General features: G+C 41.1%; 1 protein-coding gene across 2 annotated transcripts in view; it reads right to left on the minus strand.

Moving 5' to 3' along the window:
* PPP1R8 (protein phosphatase 1 regulatory subunit 8) overlaps window positions 1–7,823 on the minus strand; it is a 17,541-nt gene extending 9,718 nt beyond the window's left edge. Inside the window, exons 1-3 of one of the 2 annotated variants that reach the window (XM_007459076.1) lie at window positions 7,680–7,823; window positions 5,747–5,807; window positions 965–1,118 (exon numbers count right to left, since the gene is read on the minus strand). In XM_007459076.1, coding sequence (XP_007459138.1) covers window positions 965–1,118; window positions 5,747–5,807; window positions 7,680–7,735 — 271 coding nt within the window. In that variant the 5' untranslated portion in view covers window positions 7,736–7,823. The remainder of the gene's footprint in view (window positions 1–964; window positions 1,119–5,746; window positions 5,808–7,679) is intronic. The other variant, XM_007459077.1, reaches the window with a different exon arrangement.
* Window positions 7,824–9,910: the final 2,087 nt, after the last annotated feature.

Below are 9,910 nucleotides of genomic sequence, written 5' to 3' on the forward strand. Positions count from 1 at the left end.
GCTAAGGCAGCAGGAATTGCTATGGTCTGACCTCTCCAGCCCCAAGTCTAAGGAACATAGAAATTGCTGGCCTGGTGGCAGTTATGCTTGGGGTTTCCCCAGGATAAGAAATGAGGTTGGCTGAAACAGGTGCAATATCAATGGCAAGGCAAGCCAAAATCCTACTGGAGAGTCTGGATATCTTTCCATGTCTGCATTCTGCATATTATGAAATGGAGAGAAAAGATGAGATAAATTTGCAAGTAAGTACTTATGAGACAAGGCTCTCCAAAACCATTATATAAGCATACTGGGGTGATGTGTGCGTGTGTATGGGGAGCGGGGAAAGGAGTAAAACACGATCAGCCCAGGAATCAGATCCTTTACATTTCAAGCTGTAATTATACATAGACAAAAATGAACAAATTTCAAGGCCCCATGCAGTCAAGTCTCAACTGCATTTCTGGGATTATCTTTGACAAACTTGAAAATCTTATTAGTTGGAGTGTGCTCATAGAATTAAAATTGATATTATTAATATCACAACAAAATGTAGCTGGGACAAAGAGCCCATTATAAAAAATTAACTTTTGGTCAAAACAAGTTTTGTTTTTTTTTTTAATTTCCTACTGTACTACAACTCTACTACATTAATGGAGCTAATCACAGCTTCTGCTTAAATTGGACCACAATCTATCATGGGCCTATAAACACATTCCTTAGTTCCTGGATGCTTTTTTTTGTTCTCTGTATATACCTATCGCTCTCTCCAGGAAAGTGCTCCCCAAAACCCTCTTCTCTCTCCAGTCATCAATTATTCCAGTAAAATAGGAACTATCACAGGAATGGAGAACTAATTTAAAAACCAAACATAAACTTCCTTGATGAGCAACAAAACACAATTTCAAAACTGAAGAACCCAAAGAGCATTTTCACACTGCCCAAAAGACAATGTGTGAAATAGGATGGGATATGAGTTACTTACTACTGTTGAGATCTATTAGGAAAACTCTCTTCAGATGCTTGTGGTAGACCAAGGCAGCGTGGACCCGAGAGCAAGACTGGTGGTCAATGGTAAAGTCACACAAATCAGGGTTTCTCCCAAATAAGTAATATTTCTTCTCATCAATGATCAGTTTCTAAATAAATTAAATTAAATATTACTTAAAGCTTGTTTCAACAGGGTTTAGCAAAAATTCTTCCAATAAACTAAGTAGAGCATCTTAAGATAAAATTCCTTGTCAAAGGAAATATTTATATTTACTATTATTCTTCAAGATAAAGAGCTCAGAATAATTTACTAACATTGGGGGATGGATGGCAATTAATCTCCCCAAATGTAGTGGTCAAATGTTTAGTGTTGATATGAAAAGAACTTTCCTAATCGTATTAGATGTAAATGGCATGCAAGAGTGGTTGTCTTCTGACCACTGGAAATTTAAGATTTCACTGAATCTTAATTTTAGGTCAAGCAGGAAACACAAAGCATGCCTATAAAGTAATAAGACCGCTTTTTAGAAAAATATATATTCAAATGAAGATTATCAATTGGTTCAAAAAGGAAGGGGATATAAACACCTATCTATATTCTAATCATGCTGCCAGAGACCCAGAGTATTTCTGGAACCCTCTTTAGAAACTAGAATTACATTAGACATCATTGTATGAGCCTCTAAATCTAACTTTATTGTCCCATTTCATTTTGGCCACAAAAAAGCATTACTCAAAGTTAACTCTAAATGAGCATTTGCTGTGTCCAAATATGGAACAACCTCACAGGGCAAAGATTTTCCAGGTTTCGGGGAAGGGGATGTAGGGATTAAACATTTATTGAAGAACTATTATTGCTAGGCATTTTTAAGTATTATGTCATCTAATCCTCAAAACAACTCTGTGAACCAAGTATCACCTTTACTGTTAAACATAAGAAAATAGATTCAGAGAGATGAAGCCACGTATCCAAGGCAGTCCAGCTGGTTAAGTAGCAGATCTGGGGTTTAAACTCAGGTGTGAAATGACCTGCAATGCTAACATTCTAAACAACAGTGCCATGGGTCTGAAACAATTCTGAGAAGAGCTCCAAAATGTTTCTAGCCACTGCTGTGGTACTGGAAAAAACAAAACTGTATAAGGCCCCAATATAATAGCAGAAAAGAGGATTTTGCAGACCAGCAATCTATTATTTTAAAAATTGTAGGGGCTGACATAGTATTGTTAACTTTTCTTTTGCCATACGAGAACTATTTTTTTAATTGTCACCAATCAGTATTATAATCATTTTATGAAAGATAGGTCATTTTAACAAATAAGTAAGAAGAGGGATAAAGGACCACTCTTCGAGCTGAATTTATGAAAAACTCACTACACTGTCTTTATTTTTCTTTTAGTCCTAGATCAGTAAAGCCTTTGCCACAGACTGGTTGTAGACTGGGCCATCATAGATGAAGGACTCTAGATAAATTTTCGCTAACACTGCTTTCAGTTCTTAAAGTCTACAATATGAGTACTTGAAGAATAACCCTCATTCATATACATTACGGTGTTCCTTTAAGTTTTGGGGGGGTTTTTTGGCTGTGCCACGCGGCTTGCAGTGATTTTAGTTCCCCCACCAAGGACTGAACCAGTGCCCTCGGCAGTGAAAGTGCCGAGTCCTAACCACTGGACCGCCAGGGAATTCCCTGTTTTTCCTTTAAACACAAGGTCTCACTAAGCTCTAGTTCACATTTCACACTATGCTCCTTCTAAAATCCCTGAGAGAAGACAGCACAAAGTTGAGTAGGGAAGTATAGTCAAAGAGTAGGGAAGTATAGTCAAACTAGGATGTACCAGGCTAGGAATCAAGAGGCTTATATTTCATTCCTGGCTATGTCATTGAATCCACAGTGGGCTACAATTCTCCCCTATGCTTTAGTGTTCTTACAAAACCAGAAATACACCTCACGTACTAATAACAGTTAACAACTGCTGAGTACTTATGTGCCTATGTGCTATGAGTTTTATGCTATGTCATTTCATCCTCACAACCACTCTGTGAAGTAGGCAGGCACTATTATTCCTATTTTTATAGATAGGAAAAGTGAGGCACAAAGAAATTAATTAACATATGCAAGTTCACACAGCTAGATATTTATAAACTGGATTAGAAATTTCAGGTTTGTCTGACTTCAGAGTCTAAGCTTTTCAAACCACTACATTATATATTTTCTTCACTCTTCCTGCATCAAAAAATCCACCATATGGCAAAAAACATTTTAAGGAGTGAACAAGTACTATGGGTCACACTCTTAATTGTTTTTTAAACAATCACTTACCCAGTTCCTTCCCAGCTTAGCTTTTAAGGCTCAAAATAGGTATGGGGGTCACCTCTGGGAAACCCTGTCCAGCAGTGCCCACCTGCTGCTGGCAGAGCTTGTCCCAGGCTCCTAGTGCTAGGGAGCACCAAGATTCAACAACAGCCTGACAGCTCAGTCACACAAGCATCCCCATGTCTGCTCAGACCCAAGTATTAAGACTTGGGTTAAAAATAAGACATTGCTTCAGAATTGAGAGAGCCCTGAAATTTCAGCATCTTATTCTCTCTAGATAATATCTATGCAGGTTGAATCTCACTGCATTTCTCATTCATATTTATGTGCGCATAGATTATGTCCTCATAAGCTGAAATTCGCTAACCAAAGTGTTCACAGGCTAGACTTAAAGAAACAGTACATAAGATCACCAGCACTTGGGCTCTAATATAAAACTGACCACATTTCTATGATTCTAAGCTGCCAGTACCAGCGATTTAGGTGTTTAGAGGGGAAAAAAAAGAAAGGGCCTCCAAATTAAATATATACATTCACTATTAAAGGCATCTCAATTATAGAAATGTGAAAATGTAGGGGAAAAAATAGTATGCCTCAGAAGCAAGAAAATATGTGAATTCTTAGACAATATGCTTCTTCTGTCCAAGTGAATGAAATAATGCATTGGTCTTTCAATAGCCACTAAGCCACAATTTCTTAACTAGCTATGGCTAGTACCATTATTCAGTTGTGCCTCTGAGTTATAACTCAGAGTGTATCTTTACACACTGGGCTTAAAAGACTCATGGCTTTTGTTTTAATATTGCACTTCTTAAACCCAGCTATCACAACACATCACAAGCCTCTGACATAAGGCTAGGACACAGATAGCTCGGTTAGTATCAAGTGCTGCCTAAATCCTTAAAAAATAAGCACATCTCGTGTCTATTCCTCTCGGAAACAATACAGTGATGTCTAAGTATTGTAACATGACAGTTTTGTGGCAACTCAGCATACCTAAGAGCACTGAAAGAGAACATTATCACTTAATGGAAACCAGTAATTAGAAGGATGTTTGACAAGTCAGAGTGCTTTGAAAGTATAAATTATTTTGCAGAGGAATATGACATTATCATTAAAGCTAGCCCTCCTTGTCTGTTTCTTCCTGTAGTAAACTAAAGATTTACTAAATTCTGGTTATATATAAAAAAAGACTCCTATATGTCTATTTAGCAACAATATTTTATATGTGTGGAATAGTCTACAGTGTAACAAAACAAAACAAAAAAAATAAACATTTTAGCTAACTTATTCCCTTGAATAATCTTGGTACTCTATAATCTTTAAGATAGAAGAACACATGACAAAGGGGATCTAAGTGACTGGCTCAGGGCTTGATGAATTAATAAGAGAATTCATCACAACTCATGCCTTAATACTTTGCAAAATACGTGGGTATCTCTACAACATCCTGAAAGTGAAAACACTCTATTTATAGAACATCCTGCAGGAGACCTCAAAGATAGCTTTTCATTATGGAGTGCAATGTTTTTACTATATATACCAAAGAAAAATAACTGCACTCAATAATAGGGCCTTGAACTTAAATTCTATCTGAGCAAGCAAACATAAAATTGGTTGAAGACACAGAGACTCACAACTCCACAGTCAGAGTGGGCTTAATCTCCATCTCTTGGTAAATAAATGGTAACATAAGGATTAAAAAAAAGTACACAACCTAACAGCTAATCAAAATTCATGTTCTTTTGAAGTTCTATGTGGTTTTCATTCTAGAGACTTGTAGAAAAGCTGGAATTCTGCTTAACTTGTCCTTTATAGTACTTATTTCAATTATAATCATGCAAATTTTTGTTTGATTCTGTTGTTCCAATCAGATGATTTCTTTGAGGACAGGAACCACATTTGTTCTGTTCACTGCTATAGTCCTATGCCGAGCACAATGACTGGCACATAATAAGTACTCAGTAAATGTTTTGAATGAATGAATGAATTTTGTCACCATTTCCATTCTCTTTTTTGAGCAAGTATCTTAGTTTACTATCTTCTTTGAAGAGTTTTGGTTTGAATCTCATAAAAGCAACTTAAAAGTTAAATTCAATCTATATCATTCACTTTCTTCTTCAATTACTACAGATCTTGCACCTTCCATACAACTCCACATACTCAGAGAGAAGGAATTCACCAAGTTATAGGGCATTCAGTTTGACTGAGGCCTACAAGCCCATGATCTATTAAAACCCTTCATTTGGAAGGTGAGAGGAGTCACAAAAAACTGAGTGTCTGTGGAGATACATGGTTTTAATGTGTTATATCACCATGTGCTTTTAATAGAAAAAAAAAATCAGGATGAACGAAAGTAGCATTTCTGTAAAACAAAGCACAGGAGAGGAGGTGGAAAAGTGAGTCACTGGCAAAAATCTTTAGTGTGGTGGGAAAAAAAGGGAAGACATGTACTTCCATACCTCAATTAGCTTGTCTCCTTTGACTACATCCAGATGTAAACCAGGAGGGGGTTTACCTGCCCTGAAAAATAAGTGTGAAAAAACATTTTCAGGATGAGTTTGTAGATGCTATTTACAATCATTATCCCATTCAAACTGTAGCTCTCTTACGAGCCTATAATTAGTTCACGTTCAAGCAGAAATGCCATCTACTTCACTGTTATTACAGCTCCTTTCTACATTTGACACTTACTTCCCCAGTGATTCAACTGCTCTGAAACATATTTTAGTGGATCTGTATTTAGAGCAGCACCAAAGAAACCCATATTTTAACACTGGATTATCCACCTTGGAGAGAAAGCAGCGCAAAGACTGCAAGTACTATAGCTGGGGTTGTCTGGTCACTTGGAGTCTGAATCTAAGATTTGCCACTACCATTAATTAATACCATATAAAGGCAGAATAAATCAGTTGGTGTCTGGGGCTGATCAAGACTAGACTCATCACAGAATAAGCAGAGGGTACTGTCCTGAGCTCTGAGTCCAAATCAGAGAAGTGTAATTGGGGAGCTAGGGCAATCCAAAACTATGCCCATGAAACCAGGTGCCAATAAATACAAGACATATTTGTGAACCTTGAACAGGTCATTCTACAATGGCATGGGTAAGGGAACTTTTCTCTACACTCCTGTAACCACACCATCCAAGGGAGATACATGTATGTCAAAGCACCTAACACAATGCCTGGTGCCTAACAGACGCTGAGGAAATGGTAGGTGATCTTATACAGTCTCTTCTAACTAAAAGTTTACTGTCCTGACCCAACTTCTGAAATCAATGCAGCAAGGAACCAAAATGGACACATTTTGAAGCAACTGGGTGTTACAAAAGTGCAGAGGGACCCAGAAAATAGCCACACATTCACTTGCTTCCTGTGTTTGCTCCTTTTAAGTTTGAAGGATGAACAATCTTGCCAGAGTCCCTACATACGCACACACAAAAATGCATCTGTTTACATCTAACTTAAGATGCAACACAGTCATCTCACAATCCTGACCCAACTCCTCTATGGAGGTTGTCAGTAAGACAAGTGCATTGGACAAAAGCCCATTTTGTCTGGAAAACAGGGAAAGCCAAGTTATGTCTAAAACATGCTTTCTGAACTCCTACTATGTGCCAGGCTCAGGCCTAGGAACTCGGAATATAAAGATGCGTTAGGCAGCCCTTGCCCTTGAGGATCTCTATATAACGGGGGCCAGAGAGTAACACAAACAATACACTGTGATGAGCAGAAACAGCCCCAACTCGGATGGGTCTCCTTGCAAGGCAATTCATATGTATTCATCGTGTACTCTACTCAAAGACTAAAATTATTCCATTATTCCCAAGAACTTGCGAAAGGAGGAAAGGGGTTCATCCTAACAAGCAAGGATGCCCTCTGCTGCCCGGCTTCGCGCTGGTCGCTGAGGCGAGCTTGGGGGTAGGTCAGAGCCGTTCCTGCCCTCAGGGAGCTCCCAGTCTGCGAGACACAGGCAAGTGCCGCACCCAGGCTGCATCAACAGCCGCGGGATGCGGGGCTCTGAGGGGGGCGCCGGGGCCGGGAAGCTAGCTCGTGCGTGCTCGGGACAGAGAGCAGGGGGACAGATACGGTGCTCCACAAGAGCACCAGACAGGAGTTGGGGTAAGTTCGGGGTCAAGGCCCCGAAGCGCCCCGGCAACCAGCTGATTGCCGGAGGGGCTGCCTAAGTGAGCGCCCAACTCTGGGTTTCCCCAGTTCCTGGGCCCGGGCTCCGGGTACCCGGTTCCTCCACACGCCGCCCGGCCCGACAGACAGTTCTCCCTCAGTCAGTCCCAGGGTCTTTGGGCCGCTCGGCTCGCTGCGAGAAATGAGCCACCCGGCTAGCCCTGGCCAGCGTAGGCTAGGCCACTCCAGCGCTGGTCGCCCCGCCACTCACCAGGTCGGGCAGTCAAACAGCGGGAGGCTGGAGCCGGAGTTCGCGGCTGCCGCCATCTTGCTTCTCCCCCTCCCATTTGGCGGGCCTGAAGCACGCCGGGAAACTGGAAGACCCAGAGGAGAGAGGCGGCTTCCCAGCAGCCTGTGCGTATGCGGGCGCGCGCCCGCCCACCCACGCACGCATGGATGCGCAGACGCACAGGGCGCTTCTAGTAGCGGGGGAAACGGGTATTGGGTTTTGAGGTCTTTTTCAGTGCTTGATAGTTCGCTTTTTACAGAGGTCAGGGTTTTCCTTGGCCGGGAGTTGTTTGAGGAAAATGGGTTCGTAAGGAGGGGTTCGGTTTCCCTCTACGTTCTTTTTGCAAACACGCTCCCAGGCTCTAAGATGTTGCGACTCCACCCTTGCTCTGGGCCTGCCCCCTCAGCCTTTCCACCCCAATCTGGAGGGAAGCTAGAGGGTAGAGCTCAGAGATTGGAAAAACTCCAACTTTTCTGTTTCTCTTCTTCCGGTCCTTCTGCGTAGAGCTGCATGCACCGTACTCCCTTCCCCATTGTAACCCAAATCCGGCACTTGAGAGCTTCTGTAGATTATCTGGGAAGCTACATTTGGGGGTCATCTAAACTCTGGACAAACAGGAGCCAGGGACGGATCCAACCAGATGGCAGGCGTCCAGATCTTCAGTGTGCATGAATGAAATGGTTAATCAAGTTAAGGCCCCTTTGGATTTTAAAACTTTGGTCATAGTGACTAGATAGTGTAAGGAAGAATTAGGATTCAGGCCTGCTTTAGGCCAACAGCTGGGTGAAAGAGACCAGCAGCAGGTCCTCTGGTTGTAATGGCTTATGTCTACTGAGTGCTTACTTATCTGGGCAAGTTTATAGTTTATATGAATCATCTCATTTAATTCTCACAACTCTCTTGAAATAGGTATTATGATTCCTGAGGGGTGGGTCAGAGAGATTGAGCTACCCAGCCTCACCCTAGAACAAGTGAGTGGGATTCAAATCTAAATCAGTGTGATGCCAAAGGCCATGCTCTTTAATCATCACTCTCTGTCACATTTTGATGTTGGTGTGATCATATTAGCATGCAACTAAAACCCAACACTTTTTCACTTTTGTAGAAAACATGGGAGGATTATCTGACCTTTTTATTTTCTTTCTTTCTTTTAAGGAAACCGAATGCAAAATTATTGTTCACCCATAAAGAGGCACTGACTGCACAGCAAGTTATCTCCTTCTATGGTGGAGTTATTTCTTTTCTTGATTGCTTGCTACTGGTCCTCTAGATTTAGATTTTAAATCGAACATCAGCCTGTTCAAAAGAATTTGCCCTTGGTGACATCTCTAGGCATCAAGATTTAGCTGCAGCATAATATTAACTTAGAATTTAAAATTATCAACTCTTAGGCAGGAGAATCACATTTTCCCCTTGTCTTCAAATGCACAGTAAACTCATCCAGCAAGGATGTTAACTGATCAGATCACTTTTTTTTTTTTGGCTGTGCCTCGGGGCTTGCAAGATCTTTGTTCCTGGACCAGTGATTGAACCCAGCCCTCGGCAGTGAAAGCGTTCTAACCACTGGACTGCCAGGGAATTCCCTCAGATCACTTATCACACGAACTGGTTAATATCCTACTTTCCAGCTTTGTGATTCCAAAAATAGGCTAGGCTGATAGCTCTAAACTTGGTTTCAGGAAAACAGGCTATAGCTCCCTCCTTTGAGCACAAGGACTTGATTCTTAAGAAAAAATTAAATAGTTTCAAGTGTTTTGAGTGTAACAGAAAGGAGCAAGGTGCTTGTATCTACAGAGATTGTAACAGAAAGGAGCAAGGTGCTTGTATCTACAGAGATTGTGTGGGCCTTTGAGGTCCCATGCCCTTTTCAGGCATGAAGAGGTATTGAAGCCATGTCTAACTATCAGGGACCTAATACCATCTTATGTCAGCTTTGCCTTTCAATTTCTCAGCTTCTGTGGGTGGTCTATTATTTAATCCCTTATAATGCTGAATGTACACCCAAGAAACCTAAGCTATATTCTTACCCTTATACTTTTTTATTCCTTGGCCATGTTCCCTGTTTCCAGCATAGCTGATATTCACACTGACCTCTGATGTAATGGCACCTTACACTTTCCTGGGCCTTATAAAGCAAAATGCTCTTTGGGCACCAATGATGTCAGTAGAGATCAGCAAACTGGAGGACAGCAGTCTAGGACATGAACCTTTTG

This window comes from Lipotes vexillifer, unplaced genomic scaffold, assembly GCF_000442215.2.
Source record: "Lipotes vexillifer unplaced genomic scaffold, Lipotes_vexillifer_v1.1 scaffold496, whole genome shotgun sequence".
Taxonomy (NCBI): domain Eukaryota; kingdom Metazoa; phylum Chordata; class Mammalia; order Artiodactyla; family Lipotidae; genus Lipotes; species Lipotes vexillifer.